The sequence below is a fragment of the Cricetulus griseus genome, chromosome 4 (assembly GCF_003668045.3).
Source record: "Cricetulus griseus strain 17A/GY chromosome 4, alternate assembly CriGri-PICRH-1.0, whole genome shotgun sequence".
Taxonomy (NCBI): Eukaryota; Metazoa; Chordata; class Mammalia; order Rodentia; family Cricetidae; genus Cricetulus; species Cricetulus griseus.
In genome coordinates, this window is record NC_048597.1 from 159,604,788 (window position 1) to 159,626,864 (window position 22,077).

The 22,077-nt window shown below is 43.5% G+C and overlaps 1 protein-coding gene across 1 annotated transcript in view; it reads left to right on the forward strand.

The window, feature by feature from the left end:
* Cadm1 (cell adhesion molecule 1) overlaps window positions 1-17,539 on the forward strand; it is a 326,654-nt gene extending 309,115 nt beyond the window's left edge. The window contains 2 exon segments of the mRNA XM_027412060.2: window positions 12,354-12,485; window positions 14,536-17,539. Coding sequence (XP_027267861.1) covers window positions 12,354-12,485; window positions 14,536-14,654 — 251 coding nt within the window. The 3' untranslated portion in view covers window positions 14,655-17,539.
* The last annotated feature ends 4,538 nt before the right edge of the window (window positions 17,540-22,077 follow it).

Sequence of the window (22,077 nt, forward strand, 5' to 3'; positions counted from 1 at the left end):
TCCAGGGAGAGGAAAGATACAAAAATAAACAAAACTAGTGTCTCTCTCCAAAGACCTTACAGCTGAATTAGATCCACAACCATCTTCAAAACAACAGACACAGGCTGTATGATAGCTATTGTGGGAAATCGAGTTCCTGGGGCAATAAGATGGAATTGGAGAACAGCAATGAATAAGCAAAGGCCACCCTGACCATCTTAACATTTTATGGTGTTTAATAAACTTCTTTAAAAGATCAGCTAAGAAATAAGCATGAGGAGATAAAAGCCATCTCTAGCTGAGCCTCCCTCTGTTAAGCTACTCTCCTCTCTGCCTCACTTAATTCAGAGCAGAGCTGGTGGAGAACCATCCAGCTGGCCAACATTGGGGTTGACTGGAATACAGGCATTTCAAGCCCCACTTGATTATCTCCTGACCTAACTGCTTTTTCAGCTTTGAGGGTTTTATTTTTCCGGAATACCATTGATTTATGAAATTCTTCTTTAAAAAAATGAGTTGTGAATCAGATTTTTCTGATGAAGGCATAACCTGCAATCTGCACTTAGCAGATGCTATACCATTTTGAAATATGTGATCCAAGATCATTCTAAATTGATAAATGAACTATGTTTGTCAGTATTGGCAAAGGATTTCAATTTTCAGCAAAATGTGAGATAATACTTACATATGTCAGTATGTAGCATCTAAATACATTCATATTTAAGAGATCTATCAGAGTGTCCACAGCTAACAATCCAGTTTTACTTTTTTTTTCTTTCTGCATGCTTATTTGAATGAGTGATTTTTAAACATTCACCCTCATGTTTCATGTGCTTTCAACAGTGGAGGCTGAGGACTCTTTCTGCCTTGATTGTATATCAATAACAATTACATAATTAAGGAAATGAACATATGGATTAATGTATTCAAGCTCTCCAAAAAAGAGAGAGAGCAAGAGATTTGGCTCATGTTTTCTTTTTTTAAACAAAATCCATCCTCAGTTCTTAAGTGTTTTGTTTATGTCCCTCGAGGAATGAAAAGAAAAAACGATTTGTTTTTACTTGTAAGGCCTTACTCAGTTGCCCAATTCCGCAGAAGAACTGGACAGTGAGGATCTCTCAGGTAAGGGCTAGTCATTAGGTAAGGTGCTGCAGTGTCCAACCTGTGGGTGCTTTGTCCACTGTGACCAAATGACCACTTGGTTTTCTGAGAAGTCAGTGTGGGTGCTGAGACTAAGAACAAATCACCTGTAGATAATTTCTTCTCTGTTCTCTCACCCACCTTTCTTTCCTATGGTAACAATGTGTCTAGTGCAGACCATGGCCTGTGCTTTTAATACAGTAGAGAACAAAACGCTGAGGCCACTCTGCTTGCTGACTTGAAGTAATGTTTCCACTCTAGATGTGTAATGGCTCAGGAGAAATTTGGTTGCATGATAAAGCAGTTGATGTTGGATTATGTGACACGATCTTAAAGTCATATTGACTGTCTACTTCTGTGGAATAGACTAGAAAGCCATATCGTATACTTTGAAGTAGGTGGTAGAGCAGGGCAGAGAGGAAGGGGGACAATTGTTTTGTCACACACCAGGCTGTAAACTAATTATCCACCTCAGACCTTTTTCACAGCATACTGAGCTCTTGCAAAAAGTAGGCTTCATGCTTGATTCCAGGATTTAGCTGTTACTAATCCAGAGTAAGAAGCATGTCCTAAAAAGGCGGGAGGTAGGAGATTTAAAGTGGTCAGAGCTAAACAATTATACGAGCTCCCACGATGACATGAGACTTCAGTGACAACTACCTGCAGCTTCTGAAGCACTTTGATTGATCACTTAGTGAATCAGTAAGCAAGCCCCCTTGACATTGCAGTGGAGAAACCAAGGCACCAGCATGTGATTGCTAACTGGAGCCCACTGGAATGCAGGGTTCCATATTACTGCTTCCCAAACAGCGTTCACTATAGTTTTGGTTTTGGTTTGTTTGTTTGTTTGTTTGTTTGTTTGTTTTTTATGACTAGCACTTGAGGTGCCATCCTTAACTATCCCTCAGTGAAAACACAAGCTAGTACTCCCTCCATATCTCAGAACTCACTGGATGTATTTCTAGCTGTGTGCTTCTATCAGACCTCAGGGATACCTTCACTTTTCTGCTCTGTCCCGTGTGCCAGGGTAGCTGAGCTGTTGGAATTTCCCAGAATAGACACTTCCAGGAGGCTATTTGCTGGTTCTGTCCCCTGCTCCTGTCTTGCAGTAAGCACCCAGCTAATACTTTCTGGATAAATTAATGAATTCTAAATACCAGTGAATTTCAGTAAAAAAAAAAAAAAAAAATAGATTAGGAAGGTAATCACCTACTAGTCATGTCATTCATTTGCCTCTTGTGATGGAAATATTTAAGAAGTTGCAAAAACATGAAAACAAAATAAAACTATTGTCTTTTAAAGTAGAAGTAGGTAAGTCCTGCCTGACTCTGATGCAATGCCAGAAATAAACAGCTGCTTGCCTTCTAAGTGAAGGTGCTCTCTGTTCTGGCACTCACCTTAGAGCAACCCCACATACAGTGGCCCGACACAATTGGATCTTTCAAGAATCTTGAGAAAGTTCTCCTGGGTTGACCCTGGTCTCTCCTGGCATATTTTCCAGACAAGGATCACTCAGACAGGCAAAAGGAATTGTTGTCCTCTTTAGAAAAACATGAGTCAGCCAGCATGTCTCTGCCCTGCAATGTGTTAGATGGGTCCCCACTGCAGTTCTATCAATCACCCAAGTCAGGAGCAATAAACCAACAACTGTTTGTGTTCATAATAATTCGGTTAAATTAATAATTACATTGCCACCTTATTCCCTCCAGGGCCAAGGCACTCCTATTGCTGGAAGTCATAAGTCATGTAGAACGCTGATGAACTAGCAGGCTGGGCTGGGTTGCCTTTGCATCTGGTTTGATGAACTAATCAAAAACTGATTAGCACCTTTGTTCAAAGGGGATGCTGATTAATCAATTACTATTGATTGTGAGCTTGGCTTCTCTAGGCAGCAAAGAGACATCTAAAGGGAGAAAAAAACAACCAATAAAAATTGAGCAGCTGTCATAGTGCTTAAATTTATTAAAACAAAATACATTATTTTTTATGAAGCTGTCTTGAAATGGGTCACTGAAGGGGAGCGTATTGATTGAGAAAGGATGAACTTCTCAAATTTCTGTAGCCTGGAGACTGAATTCAATTATAATACAAGACAAACAGGTTAACACCCTCCTTAAACAGCCCATCAATAAATTAGAGTAGGTGTTGCCCATTTAATGCTAAACTGTGATAATGAATAATGTTACCCACACCCTGCTGTATTGGGTAGAAAGTCTATCCTTTACACATTAGGGATTAATGTTTCACACTTCCAGATCGTCCCCTGCCCCGCCCCCACCACTCATCCTCCATTCACCAGTGCCTGCCTCAGTTAATGACAGTTTCATAGGCAGCATATGGTGTGCAGCCCTCAACCAGCAACTTGAGATGCCCAGCTGATCCTCCTTTGTAATCTGCATTAAAAAAAAAAAAAAGACTCGGTGCCTAGTTCACTGATTTAATTATTGGCCAACTTGGGGGGCTTATCTGGCTCTTCCTTGAACCCTTTTATTTACTTTTGGGGTGTTAATTTTATTGATGATAGAGCCACACTAGTTTTGAATTGTTTTATCAATTACATCTGTCGTTTCTCAGTGACAGCTGGTGGTTATTGCCACCCATGTGGAATAGAATAGCTTTAAGCATATTTATCCTTCTATTTTATTTTAAAACTTTAGCAAAAATGTCTCCAACTGCCTCCCTGCCTTCAGCAGTGGAGGGGCCTCTGGGAACTGTTGAGTGGAGTGAGGTGGTAAATAGTATTCGAGAGAATGGCCCTCAGCACCAGAGAGCAGCCCACCCTTCCCCTGCTTTAGAATCAGAGGCACTGACAAGGCATTCCAGCCTGTTTTCAACTCTTGTTACCCTCCAAATGAGAAAGTGATCTGGAAAAATCCTTCACGCCCTTCACAAGCCACAAAAACATACTGTGGAGGGTCAGAATTCTGCTTGACTAACCCTTGCATAGGTGTTAGGAGAAATCCTGGTGAGCCAGCACTTGGCTCTCTTGGTGGATTACAGAGGAAGCCTAGGCTTTACATCCCAGGCCTTCGTATCCAGGGATTCATAGGCAAGGGGCAATATTCTGGCACTTGCTCCTGGACACATGAATCCACCATCACAGGATGAAGACATTCACAAGTATTTGAGCTCTATGTACTTGGCTCTGGGCTGGCCCCTAAGACACAGGGGTGAATAAGGCCCAGCAGGCATTGGACCAGCCTTGGATTTCACAGACTAGTCCTGCTACTCCAAGATAACTTTCTAGTAGGAAATACAGCCTGGATACCCAAGCTGGTCATGACTATGGGAAATTAATCCAAGAAGCTGCAGATGAAGAGCTGGGACAGGAGAGGGTGGAGGCCAGTTTAGAAAATCATACCAGAGACCAAGGCCAGGAAGACCTGATGGATGAAAATGAACCAGCAGCTCTGGGAGATGGATCCTCTTGTAATTCCTGCAGGATACTTAAAGAAGGGTTATTCATTTACAAGTAAAGAAAGTCAGCACCCATATGAGGCCCAGGAAATTTATGTGGACAGATTTAAACACTGTCCTCCTGCCTACAGAAGAACATGGAGCCTTTTGGTTCCAGGTTCGAGGCCTCTGAGAACTTCACAGCTTCCTTCAGTCTGGAGTCTCTCAAGCATACAATTCCTTTTGGCCCTTTTTATATTAGTGTTGACATCAGGGAAGGTGAAAGGGAAAGCTGGGCTCTGAGTCCCTCTCAGATATACAGCTGTGTGCCAGCCTACCTGGGGAGGTTATTTTAATCATTAAACTAAGTGCCTTCCTTGTTAGAGGAGATCCATCCATGCTCTGCTCTGACTTTTCAGTATCACTGCCCCATAGAGTCCTCAAAATGATGGGATTAATTCCCCCTGAGGTGGTCCTAAATACCATTGTGAGATAATGCTTGAGAAGGGTTAAGACACAGACGCTTCCTTCTTTAGAAGTTAAGTTGTGCTCTGTGGTGACCTTGGAGCTCTGGGTCTGAAGCCGAAGGACCTTGAGTTTAGTGTGAATCAATACCTTGAGAGCTCTCATTGAGGGCCCATGGTCAGTGACTTTCCCACAAACAGGATTCTGGATTCCCCCTCATGCTGATCTTTTCCATAATCCAACATGCTACTGTTTTTACCATGGGGAGAAAGGTGGCCACCACCAAATAGACTAAATCTCTCCTTCAAACTAAAAAGCTGTTAGCCACAGTGTGAAGTGTGAGTTCCAGTCCCACAGGTTGGACACTGCTTTGGGGTGACTTCACCATATTCATGATTCCATCCTTCTCACACCCCCAAATGCCTGAGGACCACCGCAGCATCTATCTGTAGAGACAGACTCTAGTGGGAATGCCTGTTTGGAAGTACTTTACACTTTGTTGTCTTTACCAGGTTCCTATAAGGAAAAGTCCAGTGTCATCCTCAGTAAAAGTCAATCCCACTTCCAAGGGCCCTGTTCCAAGATGAGTAGAGCAGGGGTCTCTGAAGAGGCTAAATGCCTGGGATTGGCATCCTGTTTCATGGAGTTATTTCTGCTGATGGTTAAATTAACTAAACCATGGCTGGAGAAGGGAGAGAAATCAATGTTTTAAGAGACTTGTCCTAATCTTTAGCTTCTGCATGTTTAACATTACAGTCCTCAAATGGTGTTCCTGAATCATACCATCATCCGATGGCCCTGTGCTCCCTTTGTCACCATAGAGAATGGCGAAGCCATTAGATACTGCTCGAATTGATTCTGTAGAAGTGAAATGAAAGGTTGATCCCAGTTGCTCCTAAAGAGCTGACAAATACTGACCTAGGGTCAGTGATAAGAACCAAAAAGATCCTCCTTGGGTTTTCATAGAACAGGCTGTAGCTCATCAGACTATGAGTCCTGATGTCATGTCAAGCCCTAAGCCAAATAGGCACTTCCATCCATCATAGCCAGTCTCTGGCCCCTGACAGCAACCCTGACAGAATAGCATTGGGGCCAATGTCTCAGAGTAGGTGATTGACCTGCCTGAAGTCACACAGGAAAGAATTGAAGTTCAGCTCTGGCCCAAGTCTGATGACAAGTCTGGTGCACTTTCTCATGGGCCATGCAGATAGATGAGCTCCTAACTGGTCCCCTGTGCCTTGGTAGTGGCAGGCAGGGAGAGTCCTAATCACTGAGTGATGGTGTGCAGCCACTGTCTGTACACAGTTGTCATTTAAATGAGCATATGCTGAGCTCCAGGGTGCACACTGAGGATGACTACTGCAGTTTTCCTTGCAGCAGCCTTGCACAGCCCCTCCAAGAGTCAGAATAGCAGCATGACATTGCTAGAATCGAATGCAGCTGATGGCTGACACTGGCCACCTGGCATGCTGTATGGGAATCTTCATGATTTTCTTGCCTTTACGTTGATCCCTTCCCTTCCCTTCTCTGAGAAGACAGAAAGGAAAGGTTATGCTGCATAAAGGCTAGTGTGCTTCAATATATATTAACATCTTAATGGGAAAGCTGTGCATGTACTGTATACATTTACTACTCTCTGACAAGAGGGAATTAAATGTCAGAAGGATTTGTAGCATCTATAATTGAATTGGTGCTGAGAAAAGCAAATCTTAAAAGAAGAATAACATATTAGGATTAGCAAACAACGTGGCGTTTTGTCAGCGCTTGCCATTCAGTGTTTCCCCTCCAGTAATAAAGCTGTGCTTTTAAAGCGCATGCTTAGCTTGGTTGCCCTAGATGAGAGCTACCTACCATAGGTGATGAAAATGAGTAGCTACACCTTTCAGATGGCACAGCTGGTGTGTGCGTGTGTATGTGTGCACGCGCTCCTTTTTGGTGTTTTGTTTTTCTTCAGGTTTGGAATGTGTACCACCTCCCCCCTCCCTCCTCCTTAGCAAGAAGTAGCGAGTGACATCACAGTCATTAAGCCTTTTCTGAGACAGATTAATCCGTCCGGCTCTAGGAAGCCGGAGGCAGCATTTCCATCATAAACACCAATTCTACGAATTTTTAATTAAACTGACTTGTCCAGCAAGACCTCAGCTGCACCAAGTGATAGCTATTGCAAAATGTCAGCCTCAGCTTCAGTCATCTCTGGGCAGGAGAGGCTCCTGTGGGAGTGGGAGACCTGGAATCCTCCCCTTTAATGAAACCCAAGGTAATTTTTAGGCTCAGATCAGTGGGTGCTGGAGAAGTATCTAGCCTACATCAAGGAAACCAGAGATATGAGGATACAACAGTACAGTTATGGCCATCACTCCTGATGCTGCACATTTCACAATTCACCTTCTCCAAAGCAGAGAGCTCTGTATCCTTTTGACAAAAAGACTGACTTGAGATTCTGCTACCTGCGCTTCCGAACAGGCAGCCTGCAGTTGCAGTGAGGGTTGTGCTCAGTGAGTCCCTCTGCCAAACTCCTTCCTGGCCAGGAGCCTGTCAAGGACATCCTAGCCATTTCCCCGTTACCCGTGGATCCCTGCTTTGGCAGTACAGCCTGCAAGGCTTATGACAGACCCACGATCATGGCATTCTCCTGGCAGTTCGTGTGGCACATCTCCTGCCAGGTGGTAAAGTAGCCATAGAAACCAGGGCCCCTTCCAGATGCCCGATCCACACAGGCAGCAGGGCTGAGGGGGTGCTTCTTGAGGAAGTGCTCCACTACAGTAAGTGTTTAAGAAGTGAATTCGAGTAGGAAAAAGAGAGATGTCCACTAGAGGGGTAGGGAGGGACTGAAAGTCCACTCCAGCCTTCAGAAGTCCCCGATTCACATTGTCCTTGAGGAATAGGGGGTTCAGGTCAACTGCTGAGCTGAAGAAAGCTGAACAGTTTGGGATATCCCTGGGACTTGATGAAAGTATTTTTGTTGTTGTTCTTGTTGTTTTTAATTCTTTTATTGTTGTTATTCTGAGATTTCTAAGATGCTAAAATCACAGCCAGGGTAGTTGAAACTATGGCACAGGGTTTTTTATTATTGTTGTTGTTGTTTAATTGTTTTTGTTTTTGCCAACTTGACATTCTGCAAGGGACTTATAAATCTCACATGGAGCTAAGTTGTTTCAGTTTATGTCAAAAGAAAAGCTAACTCCCAACTCTAACCAGGTCATGACATAGCTGCCACATTTGGAGCTCTAAAGTGATGCAGACTGGGGTAAAACAGGCAGACCAGGGATTGTGTGAAAATAGCATTGTCACACCTAGCATTCAGTGCTGCCTAAGTTAGACTTAGCCAGCTCACTCATTCACCTGAATATGTGCATGAAGTTACTTAGATGAGATTAACTACACACAGAGTAGCGGAAACTAGAATGACTTGTTCTTGTATATGCTTGGCATTCCTCCCCAATACAGCAAGGGCATGGCTTTATCCCAAAGTAGAAATACTAACACCTATGACTGTATAAGAGTCTCCCTTTACCCGAAGACTGGGCTCCTTCAGAAGACCTCTGCACTCCACCTTCACTTTTTACCTGAGAAGCTGCAGCAGCTGGAGAGTTTCAGTTTCATTGTCTCTGTACTAAAGGGACAGATGTTCCCAGGAAAACAAGCAGCAAATGGGATGAGACCCTCATGGACACATCTCCTCCCTCAAGGGAGTAGGATCTTCAGATGATGGTGACAGCTGTGGCCTTTCCACTTAGTGATTCTTCAAGAACTACTCTGAATTCTCACCTCGCAATCAAGATAGGAGAGATGGAGGCTGGCGGACATTGCCACAGATCCTGCAGTGGGTCATACATATTGTCCTCAGACTCGTGTTTTATCCAGCTCTGACAGCCAAGTGCATCCCTGTGGCAATGCTTGTTGCTGCTTTTTGTGGCCATCGAGGCATCAGCTGCAGATGCAGGTGGTTCAAACCCAGCAGCAGACAACCAGCATCACCCCTGCCACTCTGAGCCAATCCACAGCGCCGTTGGAACTGCCTCCCATCCCACAAGAGGAAACAGAAGAGATGAATGAGAAACAACTGCTCTCCACATGGGAGGCCAGACCATGACAGGCACTTAAGAACAGTCACAGCTCTATTACCGCCTCCCATGGTCAACCAGGGGAGGGAGTAGGGTGGAGGAGAGGTGGGAAGAGGCTGCCAGGAGCTCATAACCAGCAGTGTTCCCTGTAAATTAAACATCAGTTACCTTCTGTGTCCATCTGCTTTAATTGAAAGCAGAAAAAGTGTCTTGATGATTAACTAGCAGTAGTAAAGTTTCTGATCAAAGTGAGTATCAGAAGGTAGCTAGAGAGATTATTCTTGTAAATAAGTATCTGCAACATGTATGTGTCCTTGAGGGTGGGAAAGAACTAAAACATAGGTATTTAGTGTGAGCTAAGTACAGGGGGAAATAGTTAGACTGAGCACATTTGGAGAGCAAAGGTCAACTGAATAGTTGGGCTTAAGTAAGGAATCCCAAAGATGACAGGGTTTTTTGGTTTTGGTTTAACCTTGTTTTGAGACGTTTTTCCTTGCTTCTTTCTTTCTTTTCTCTCTCGTACCCTAAGCACAAACATACCAGTACCTATCTTGGTCTTTTTGTTGTTGTTGTTGTTCCTGAAGTTGCAGAAAGTAGTCTTTTAACAATGGACAAGAGTTGCCTCCCTCCAGATGGACAGCAACCCTATCTTAAACAGCTTCTAGATACTTCCATCTACTCTCAGACCTCCCAAAGTGGCACCTCCCCACCTCATGTAACTCTTTTCTCTGTTTATCACTTTGTCCCAAATCTAAGACACACAAGAGTTTGTTGAAATAAAAAATCAAGCATTCAATCAGATTGAAACCCATGGCAACTAAAGATTAGTTGATATCATGCAGACACAAGTGGTGAGTTTTACTATGACTCAGTCCCTGTGAGAACATATGAGTGCTTGCAGTGGGGTGTGTCTTCACAATATAAAATGTGGTTCTCCAGCATGTACCAGAATCCAGTACCACTCTGTGATGGTTACTCTTCAGCTTCAGCTTGACTGGTTTTAGGATGGCCATGAAAACACACTCATGGATGTGTCTGACAGTGTCTCCAGAAAGGTTTAATTGAAGAGAGAAGCCCAATCCTAAATGTGGGTGGCACCATTCCAGGGGTCAGATCCCAGACCAAATTAAAAAAAAAAAAAAAATAGCCAACAGTACCAGCGTTCCTCTCTTTCTGCTTCCTGATGGAGGATACCATGCAACCAGCTGCCCCACTCAATCCTGCCAGCATTCCTTCCCTGCCTTGATGGACTGTACCCTCAGAATGGGAACCGGATAAACCCTTCCTTCAGTTATTTGTGGCAGATATTTTATCACTGAAGAACAATAACTAATGCACACCCCACACACAGTATTTCCTGTCACCAAGCTGTTTCCTAAAAGTCAACAAAGTTTCCATAACCACTGTCTGCCTTGTGGAAAGGACTTCCAGGACAATGGAGGCTGCATTGTCTGCAGTCAGCAGCACTTGGTCTGAGGCAGGGGATTCCTCTCCATTACATTTCAAGTGAAGCTTATTAGACACGTTGCTGGAGGGGCTTGCACATCACGGAGTAGACTAATTGGCTGCAGCACTCTGCCTCCAACCCATCTCTATCCTCCAATTAAACTCCCATCATCCTGTTGTCCAGGCGACCTGCCGCTGCCTATGACTTGGCATTTCTGTTGGGGTTTGGGGTTTGAGTTATTCTGTAGTCCTTCCAAAGCTAACTCCATGGAACACTTTAAATACTCCACATTCTAATTGAAGCTCTTTTAATTAAAGCGCTTTCGATGGGAGCCTCAGTCACGAGTTATTTCCCCACATCCTTCAGTGCCTAGTCTCCAAGCAGAATTGGAAATATCGATAGAAAGTGTAAGCCCTGCCCTCCCGCTGAAAGCGGTGTATCAGGTTTCGGCTCAGAAGAGTACCATTACCTTTAGCTGTCACGGATCTGTACACTTGATCGATAAACTTCAAATATTATTAGAGGTGGAGGCTTCAGAGATTTGCTCTGTTCTTTGGAGAGAGACAGAGATAAATCTTTCTTAGAAATTGACTTGAATTTGCACTCTCGGTCTTCCCGGTGAAACGCATTTCTCTTAGGCATCCAGCAACTACAAGGGGGGCAGATTTATAGGCCATGTGCTTCATGTACTGAAAGATTTAAATGGTAAATCCTTCACATATGACTTCACAAATCATGTAAAGTTAAAAGATTTTTACCGTTTCTGTTGCTGCTGTGCTTAAATTGTAAGGTACAGCCAGTAAATCATTTTAATGGAGGTGTCGTACTTGACTCAATAAAAAAAAAAAAAGGACAATGGTTTAGCTTCCACTCCAAAATGTTAATGTATTAATCAACGGGAGAATAATTGTTTTTTACTATGTTATAAATCTCGGGTGCCATTAGGATTTCAGCGAGGGGTGATGTAGCCACATTCCTAAATTAAAATTGTTTACCCTGCCATACATCCATTCTGCATTGCCATAGCTCATTCTGGGTTCATGCTGAAGTTGTTCCCCAACTCAAAAAGGAACATCCTGAGGGAGTGAGGCTCCTAAGAAAAACTAATTGCATTTCGAGATGTTAAATAATTGACATCAAAACCGTCTGTGGCCATGGACAAGTATTCCTTCCTGTCTTAACATTTTCTCTCTTCCTCTCTCTCCCACAGCCCCCCCCCACCCCCACCTTTGAATTAGGATTTAAATTGAGGCTTTTCCCCTCCTCACACCTTGTAAATGTGGCAAGCATGTCATATGTCTTTAGTCTCATAAGCCTGGTTTTATCTCTACACAGCATTGCTTTCCCTATGCATGTTCCTCTAAGAGAGTGTGATGTGGGACCTCTCCACACTCCCCCACCCCCCACCCCTGTTCCTCTGATAGCCTGAAGATACCATCGTGGTGCCCATAAATACTTAGGTTAGCCTCCTTAATTATTAGTAGGTGTAAGTTCCAGTATGTATATAGTGAGTGCTAATTATCAGTGAGAACAGGCAGGATTCCCTCTCCCCTCGCGCATGCGAGCACACACACACACACACACACACACACACACACACACACACAGCTCCCTAAGTTTCTTTCACACGAAGTAGCACTCCTATGCTGCCTCTAATGAAATTGCCTTGTGGGGAGAACAGATCAATTCAGCACTGGACAGGCCAGTCTGTTCCCTCTGTGTAACTTGATCCATCTGGTTTGTTCTTGCTGACTCCTCCATTAAAAAAGAAGGTGACCTTCTGACCCTGGAGGCAGTGTCCCTGGGGCTCCTGGTGTCTTGTAATAAGTTCTACATCCCTATTCCTCTTCTGATTTCAACAGATTCCCGAGCAGGTGAAGAGGGCACCATTGGGGCAGTGGACCATGCAGTGATTGGCGGCGTCGTAGCTGTGGTCGTGTTTGCCATGCTTTGCTTGCTCATCATTCTGGGCCGCTATTTTGCCAGACATAAAGGTAAGCAAGGTGCTTTGGCAGGCTGGAGCAACATGTCACCACAGCCCTGAAACTGGGGGACCTCACTCTTGTCATTAGTGGGCAGCTTGGTATAAAGGATGACACAGCGTATATGGTTCCTAAACAAGGAGAAGTGGGGTTGAGTAGGTGAAGAAACCTTAACTGCTGCTGAAGACTGCATGGCGATTTGAATTCCCTATAAATACAAAGCTGAATAGGTCTGTTGTGCCCCAGTCTACATTTGTGGATAGAGTCAAAATAATAAGATAGGGACTAGTGTGATGAGTGGCCTGAGCCCTGGAAGACTGTATGTGTGGCAAACATCCACAGCCCCAGAGACAGGTGGACCAGTTCTCTGACCCTGAACTCTGAGTAAGCTGGTCCCCAGGGCCAGAATATTTCCTCCTTGATGTGATGTGCCCAGGTTTTAAAAAGAAAAAAAAAGGAAGGAAGGAAGGAAGGAAGGAAGGAAGGAAGGAAGGAAGGTAAAGAAAGAAAAAGAAAGAAAGAAAGAAAGAAAGAAAGAAAGAAAGAAAGAAAGAAAGAAAGAAAGGAGAAAAATCCTTTGCCTTAAAAGCCACATAAATATGTATTTTTTAAATTATCAGGGCAATTGATTTAAATTGCCATTAATCATCACACTTACCAACTGTGCAGACTGGATGGGCAATCATCTTTGCCAATGCTCTTCCTCTCTGCCTCATGCTGCTCTGAGCCTCTTCTCCCCTCCTGGTAATTTAGTCTTCCTTTTCTTTGTCGGCCCTTGTCTTTCTCAGTTGTTTTTCTCAAGCACTGTGCAATGAGCTTTGGGGGTTTTGTAAACGCTTGCATACAGCTTCATTGTGACTTGGGTTTGGGGAAGGTCCCTGGACCCCAGCAGTGGAGGTCCAGGGTGCTTAACAACAGATTTTAGGATCCAGAAGTGTCTGCCTGGAGCACAGAACAGTTGGGGACTCTTGGAGCTGTGTGGCCCAGAACCTCCACTTTTCAGTGCTTAACTTGGTAGAACTGGGAAGGTACAGCCAGGATGCCAAGCAGAGTGTGCATAGCATCCATGGAGGATCAGAAGACGGTAACATGTCTCTGCAAGAGAGAGGACTCCGGAAGGAAGCGTTTGACCACCTGCTTGCTCAGTTTATGCCTTTAAAATCTGAAAATTCAACAAAATGTCTCAGACTTTTTTTGAAATATAAGAATCTAGAGTCAGAACATAATGGGAAGAGGGTTATCAGATTATACAGTATGAGTTCTACCTGTCTGCTATTCCGAGGTGAAGTCTTGTCTTCCTCACGTAAACCCTAGGGATTTGGTGATAGAAATGTCACCAACTTGGTTAATGTTCTGTCTGTTGTCATTATAAAGTGGCTGTGCCAATTAGCAAATCCATGAATCTGGGTCCAGGCTCCAGTAACATGGTGAGAAAGAATTCCTTGTTCATGAAGACAGAGCCCAAGCCTTGATTGCAGTCTTGACAATGTCAGATTATGTCTATATCTGATGCCCTACTCTGAAAAGGAAAGCATAGGGAAACCAGTCCTTATAAAAGCACAGTCTCACATGTGGGTAGCCAATAGCAATTCATGAAGCCAGGAGTGTATGGTTGGAGTAACTGGTTCAAGATGACAATAGAAGCGTCATTGGGGCCCTAATTCATTTATTGGCTAATTGTTCTTCCTTGCTTTGGTCTTTAACCATGTGTGAACATCTCTGGTCATTGGTCTTTGGTGTTTACTGTTTATGCATTAGTCAGCAGCTCTCCAGCTTTCTGCATTTTAGCCCCACTCACGTCTTCTTCTCTGGTCATAATCACTGCTCTAATGTCTTGTTTGCTGAATTACATCGCAGCAGCTCAGTTGGAGTGGTACCTTTGGAGCCCGGGATCCCCATCTGTCTCACCCACCTTGCTCTCTTCTTCCAATTGTTTTTTTTTTCCCCTCTGCTGCCTGCACACCACTTCGGCTGATGATGGCCATAAGCAACTTGCCATCTCTGTACCACTTCACACAGAGGCCATCAGAGAGTCACAGTGCTTTACCCCTTCATCTTTCAGGTACATACTTCACTCATGAAGCCAAAGGAGCCGATGACGCAGCAGACGCAGACACAGCTATAATCAATGCAGAAGGAGGACAGAACAACTCCGAAGAAAAGAAAGAGTACTTCATCTAGATCAGCCTTTTTGTTCCAATGAGGTGTCCAACTGGCCCTGTTTAGATGATAAAAGAGACAGTGATACTGGAACTTGCGAGACGCTCGTGTGTTTTTTATGAGTGGGTGGGAAGATGAGAGGCTGGGAAGGCTTGGGATTTGCTATGTAAAAACAAAAAGAAAAAAATGTTCTTTGAAAAGTACGCTCTGCTGTTTGACACCTCTTTTTATCTGGTTTTAATTTGATTTGGGTTTTGGTTTTTGGTTTTTGTTTTTTTTTTTTTAATTTTTATTTCTACCAAGTCAAACTTGGGTTTCGGTAGATTGCAGAAAATTCTGTGCCTTGTTTTTCATTTGTTTGTTGTGTTTCTTTCCCCTTTTCCTTTTTATGCATTTATTTTTCCCAAAATCATTTTTTCCCCTTCCCAAACCTCCTAAGTTTTTTTGGAATTGACCTGCTGGGATTCCTAAGACTTTTCCCCATTGTTGCCGTTTTTTCCTGCTTTCTTTTGTTTTTTTGTGTTGACGGTGACTACTTTCTGTTCCAAATTCAGTTGCATAAAAGGAAAACCAGCACAGTTTAGATTTCATAGTTCAGAATTTAGTGTCTCCATGATGCATTCTTCTCTGTTGTCGTAAAGATTTGGGTGAAAAAAAAAAAAAGAAAAAACAATGAAAACTCTTTGCTGCTGCCCATGTTTCAATACTTAGAGCAGCGAAGACTAGAAAAGTAGACTGTGACTCTGAAACTGTTGTTTGCTGTGGATCTTCATTACTGTACAGGGTTATCTGCAAGTGAGGTGTGTCGCAATGAGATTGAATCTGTCTTTAATTCTGTATCTGTAGGCGGCTCAGTATAGATTACCCCACGCTGTGCAGAAAGGTTTGGGGTGGAAAGTCTCCTCCTTCCTCGTTGCCCTAAACAGACCCAACAGGTGAGGTCTGTCCATTTTATGTCAGTGGACGAATTTGAGTTGCCACAGGAGAGGAAGCAGGGAGGGGCTAAGCAGTCCTGCTCTGGTTGTTTCTACTCCAAACAACTCCATCCACCTTTCCCAATTGGCCTTACTGCTCACTAGTGTGCAGGAGAGAGAGCAAGTCCGTGCGTTGTGTGAATGAAGGGGACAGGTTTTTGTTTGGGGGTTTGTTTTTGTTTTTGTTTTTGTTTTTGTTTTGTGCTTACTTAGGAGGGCAGTAGGATGTGGCCTGCATGTACTGTATATTACAGACACTGTCCTGCTGGGACTCCTGTCCTGCTGGGATTTCCAACTCCAATCCTAAGCAGCTCTCATTCCTTCAGATTTGGCTTGACAAAGGCAGGAGGTACAAAAGAAAGGCCTGTATTGTTCTCGAAAGGTCAGAGCCGAGGTGCAAACACAGCATGGAGAGATTTTCAGTTACTTAATCAAAACTCAGATGTGTTTTTATCTTTCTACCTTTCATACACTAGCCTTGGCCTCTTTCCTCAGCCTTAAGAACCATCTGCCAAAAATTCCTCATCTCGCATGATGGCAGCCATAGCGCATAGCTACTAAAATAAGTTACCTTGAACATATCTTAGACTGGAGCCTGGGGGAAGATAGAGGAGTCAAGTTACCATTTGCATTCTTTAAAGCTAAGTGGGGGTTTGTCACTAAAGTGTTGAGGAAATCCAGAAGGACTAAAACCTAAGCTCTTACCCTATGTGTTGGTAGGCTCCAGACTCCAAAAAACAGTCCCTATGGAAAGGTGGCATCAGAAAATATAGATCTATCTATATATATAAATATATAAATATATATTATATAACATTTTCAGTCAGTACTTTTGGATTTTGCAAGGTGCATTTTTACTATTGTTACATTATGTGGAAAACTTACGCTGATTTATTTAAGGGGAAAAAGTGTCGACTCTGTTATTTGAAAGCGTATTTCTTTTTCTTGTCTTTATTTTCACTTCTGATAGAACCATTGCAATATGGGGGCCTTTTGGGAACGGACTGGTATGTAAAGGAAAATTCATTATCGAGCAGTGTTTTGTTGACCCCTCTCCTGTCCCTAGGCACTTAACCAAGACAAAAAGCCACAAGGAACATCCCTTTTTCAAGAATTTTATAATGTGCATCTATTCCGAGCCCTTAGCACCCATCCTGAACATAGTGTGACCATATCAAAGGGTGAGAACCAGTTAGCATGTCGTTGAAAGGATTTTTCAGCTGTTCTTTTTAGAAAAAAAAATACAAAAAATACAAAAAAACAAAAAACAAACAAACAAAAAAAAAACTACCATTGTTCACAGAATTGGCATCTCATTTTCGGGACCGCCCATCTTTCTGTTTTGACAAGTGTACAGTAGTGCAGTGTTCTGATGTAACTTTATGGCTTACAATGTTGACATGTCTCAGGTTCCTGTGTTTTGATTGGTGTTTTTCCGTCTCAGGTAGATTGCAAAGTGTAGGCCCCACACATTGGAAAAAAATAATAATTATAATGATAATAAGACAAAGCAAAAACAGGAAATTACGGATTTTAGTTGTATATTGGTTTATGTATTTTTCTTAAGTATACAGTGCACTGTTTGAAATGTATTGTTGAGTATTACTTTGTACAGGTTGATCACTTTTAGAGTGAAGAAAGAACAAACTTGTTTTTTTTGTGTTTTTTTAAAGGAATATAAAATAATGAAGGATGTATAATTGATGCCAAATAAGCTTGTTCTTTAGTCACAACAACGTCTTGTTTTTCCCTCTAGGCCAGTTCTGTTTCTAAGGTGTACAAGGACCATGTTACAGTGTAAGAAACTCCACATCCGTGTGTTCCCATTCGCATTTTGTATCGGTTCATGTATACCATTTTTACAAAAAGAAAAAAGAAAAAAAAAGAAGTACTATAAAATATCTGTCTTCTTAATAAAAAAAATTAATGTTACAAGTGATCCTTTAAATCTCTTTCTGGATTCTTACGATACTCGGCCTCTGGTCCCAGCTTCCTTTCCTAGGACCTTGTATGGGGCCCAGAACACTGGCAGTAGGTTGCTGGGAAGTGGCTGCCAGCTGTCTCTCTTGTCTGCTCATCTGTGTCCTGTCCTCTTCTCCCCTCACAGTAGACAGGGGAGTCCGGTGCTTGGCTGAAAGGAGTCACTTCCAGTGGGCGCAATGATTTGTGCAGGTGTGCGTGCAGCTGCTGGGGATGGCACCCCATCTGTGGATGTGTCCACCACCACCCTCCCCAACTTTCACCCACCACCCGCCAACTTTCCTGTGTCGCCTGCTCCACCGTCTTCTTTCTTTGGGATGTGTGTCTTAACGATTCATACTGCCTTCTTCCTTTTAAAATTCTCTCTCCTTTAACAAAAATGAAGCGGTGAGCTGCTGAGGACTAACAGCTTGGCTGCCTGTGGATTGTCCTCACTCACCATTTAGGTTTTGGAAACTTCCAGGCCCAGGTGAACTGAGATTCAACAGCACCGTGTCAATGTCCTTACCTTGCAGGCGAAGTTAGCAAGGATCGTACTTGTAATCCATAAGCAGGAGTATGACCACCCCAAAGTGCCCTTTTTCACCTTCACCCCAGCTCTCCTTGGGTTCTCCCTCTGTCTCAGGCAGGTAACAGGGAAGGTTTGGCAGGGAGAGACAAGGTAAGCTCCAGAAAAGACCAAGACTGGGCATGTCACTTTGTTTACATCGTGGTCTGGTCTCTAGTCTGTCTCTAAGTAGAGCAATACCAACAGAAGCAGCTATGCTGTCATTGGGTGACACATGGACATTGTGGGAGACACAGACAAGTGTAAATGATTACTAGAGGCTAAGGTGCCAGTTAACACCAGTGAAGAAATGACCTCATCTGAGAGTGTCACACCCGATGTAATAATGGCAAAAGCAGTGGGGATTTCTTGGGGGAGGCAAGTGAGCAGAAGCTGGCAAGTCAGTTCAACGGAAGAGCTTGGAACTTTGCTGGATTTCCAAGGACATTAGAGAAGAAAACGGAGTCAGATGCAGGGGGCAATGAACCTCGCCATCAGACCAACATGTGAAGAGTAAGGTGCTCTGTGGGTCGGGTCCGTCATGTAGCTGTCCTCATAGTCTAGGCAGAAGCTTTGAGTGTTCACTGGCCTCTCCCAACTTCTGCCAAAAGACAAAGGTTTCTATAGGACCCACAGGACAATTCAGGATAGCACTCAAGATCAAGGGCTAGCGTGGACCAGTCTTGGTTTAAGAAACTGCCTCATCTTTGCTAGCTGTGAAGCCTCAGAATGTTGCCTAGTGCACCTTATCTTTGTCTTTTGCTGGGTAAGGTAGAGTTTGTTATAACCTCTAAGGCCATTCGGAGAGGAGGGGGAAATGCACACCATGGGCTGGGGGTATAACTCATTGGTAAAAACCTGTGCTTACTATGCAGTGGGCCTTCAGTTCAATCTCCAGTACCACCAAAAAGATAAGAAATTGGTGCTTAGGCAATAAGGTTGCACTCAGGAAGTAAGCACTCATTAGGTGTTCATTAGGCTGAAATGTTGATTTAGAAGACAAGGGTGCCTGTGGCTATAAGAACTGGTTACTCCTTAGACAGAACTGTCTGTGTGAACTCATGCCCTTGAGAATTTTTCCATAGAATACTGAAGGATTTTCTCATCATGATTCATCGATGTACTTATTTGTCACTATTCTGAGCCACATGACATGCTGTATGTGCCTATAGCATGAGGCTCCAGATTCAGCCTTAACACACAGAGCAGGGACCCCTGGTGGTCAGTGAACTGAGGCAGACACAAGGTGATAGGCCACTTGGCTGTTGAAGCACAGTAAGATTTGCAAATGTGAAGATGCTAGAAGCAGCTGGGTTAGTATTTGCCTGTTAAGTTTCCGGTGTGCCTCTTGGTATAGCACAAGAACTCTCCTTGCTCCCTCCAGAGGGTTCTCGAAAATGCTTGGCCTGGCCTGGTTGCTGCATTCTCCAAATACATCAACTGGAACCTCGAGGTAATTCCCAGGTGTTAATTAGGGCAATCTTTCACTGTCCCCTGTCTAGTTGAAATGTAACTCTTATACTGTGGACTTGCTCTATGGAGAGCTGTTCCTTTGATTCTGTCATCCAGAGCCTTAAAGCAATCATGCGGTCACCACATGACAAGTAGAAAAACCTTCCTTCCATAAGGCGTTTCTGTTACATTACAAAACATGGCCTCAAATTCCTAATACATCTTTTAGCCAAGATGCCACAAATATTTAATCATAAAGGAATAGCAGTCAGATTCCTTCAGTGAGTTCCACATTTGCACAGAAAAAACTAAGTTGAAGCGTAAATGGCCTGACTCTACTGTACAGCAATTGGGAGAAGAGGCTCATTGCTGTCACCCAGACAGGCTCATAGCCCCTCTGTCATGGTCTTAGCAGCCACACAGTGAACATTCAGCAAGCTTTAGTGCCTGAGTTGACCTTGTACTATTAGTCTCTATTTCAAGCTTTGACTTTGCAAGTCCATCCCCAACTAGGTAGTTCCTGTAAGGCTTTGAAGACACCCCAAGTTTAGTACCCTTGGTCCCATCTGTCTCTGAGGCCTGCCAGCACTGGTACTTCTTCCTCCTTGGGCAATGATGATGACTTTTGGGTAATGGCTGAGAAATGCTGTAAGGTAACATTGTTGTCATATATCATAAGGGTCCTTCAGAATGAGGTACCACTGGTTAGAAAAATTCAAAATCTGCTTCTTACTTTACTTGTGCATGCCTCCAACAGGAGCTGTGGAAGAGGGCAGTACTCTCACCACTTTATCTGGTAGGAAGAGGGGGGGTGGACAGCAAGACAATGAGAGCACCCCCAAAGCCAGACCCGAAATAACAACTTACTATCCTCAGCATCCAGGCTGTTTGGTACAGTACAGAACTACAGGCTTTGGTGATGGGGTTTGCTGTTGTTTGGTGTTTTGGGGTTTTTGTTTATTTGTTTTTTGGTTTGGCTTTAGGTTTTGTTTTCTTTTTGTTTTGTTTGTTTGTTTTTGTTTTTTTCAAGAGAAGGTTTCTCTGTGTAACTGCTCTGGTTGTCCTGGATTGCTTTGTAAACCAGGCTGGCAACAAACTCACAGAGATCCATCTGGCTAATGGTGGGTTTTGGTTTGTTTGTTTGTTGTTTGGTTTGGTTTGGTTTGCCTTTTGGGTTTTGCTTTTTTTGTTGTTGTTGTTTTTTTTTTTTTTTTTTTCCCAAGATACTATCATGTGTATCTCCCCTGGTGGCCAGTATAGGAACTACAACTCTTGCTTATTTAAAGGTAGAATTAATTTCAAGACAACTGCCTTTTCTTTGGCAAACATCACATCCACCTGCACTCCTCGCTTTGCTCCCTCCTAATCCTTTAAAACATTGGGCTGGGGAGTCAGGACCACTACTGAGGAGCAAAGCAACCCACGCCCTGGTCCAAGACCTCTCCGGCTGTCCTGCATACATACGCTGGCTCACGCTCATATTTCAGACATGCTTGCTTTAAATCTTCCTTAAGTGCTATCTTCTCAGGTTAATTAATCACCAGGCTTAAACTTGCTGTTACCAGCAGGAAGTCCATCCTGAAGTCAGCAATGTTACGATTGCATCTTCTAATACTGTTTATCCTGCATTAGTGTTTACTTAGGGGGAAAATTGATCCGTAATTGATATTTCAGTCTTCCAGAGCTGGTGTTGGAAGAGCCTAATGCAAGCCTTTAATAGCAAGCAAATATTTAAATCCCTTAATGGTTGCTGAATATTGAAATGTGTGACTTTATTACTCTTTTCGGTTTGTTTTCTCTGTAGTTGTGTATTTCATCCTTTAAACTTGCAACGGATGCTGGCAGGCTCCAGTCTAGCTAATCCACAAAAGCTGTTTGCCCAGACACAGCAGTCCTGATTAAAAAGTATTGCTATGGATGGGGTCTTCTACACTAATCAGTCTCTGTTAGCTAGTGACGAAATTACTATCCGTCTCTCTCTTTCTCTCCCTCTCTCTAGGCCTGTTTTCTCTAACCTCCTCTCCCAGAATAAAGTGATGGGGGCAGCTATAGTGTCGCAGTTAGGAGCATGAATCTTTTATCGTTTGGACAAGGAAGGGAAAATGCCATTACTGTCAACTGAAATGTCCTACTTGGGTTTTTTGCTCCTACTTCGCTGCCAAAGCCCATTGCTGCTGCTCACAGCTGTTCTTGATGGCTTGATCCTTAACACAGCCAGAAATGCAGCCGGGAGACACTTAAGACAGTTTATGGAAAATAATAATTTCCTTGCAGAGACACCAAAACCTCGAGAAGGGTCTGGATTCGAGTTAGACCCAGCCAAGATCACCGGTTTTCTCCCTTTCTGGCCTCAGTTACAAAGCCTCTTGCTCAAAACGTGCAGGCCCTCTTGAATTCTCTGTTTTCCTGGTTGGTTTCTGTCAGCACCCACAAGTCTCTGGCTCTGGAGCCCTTTGTCTCACCACTCGCCTGCAGCTGCATGAGATCCCAG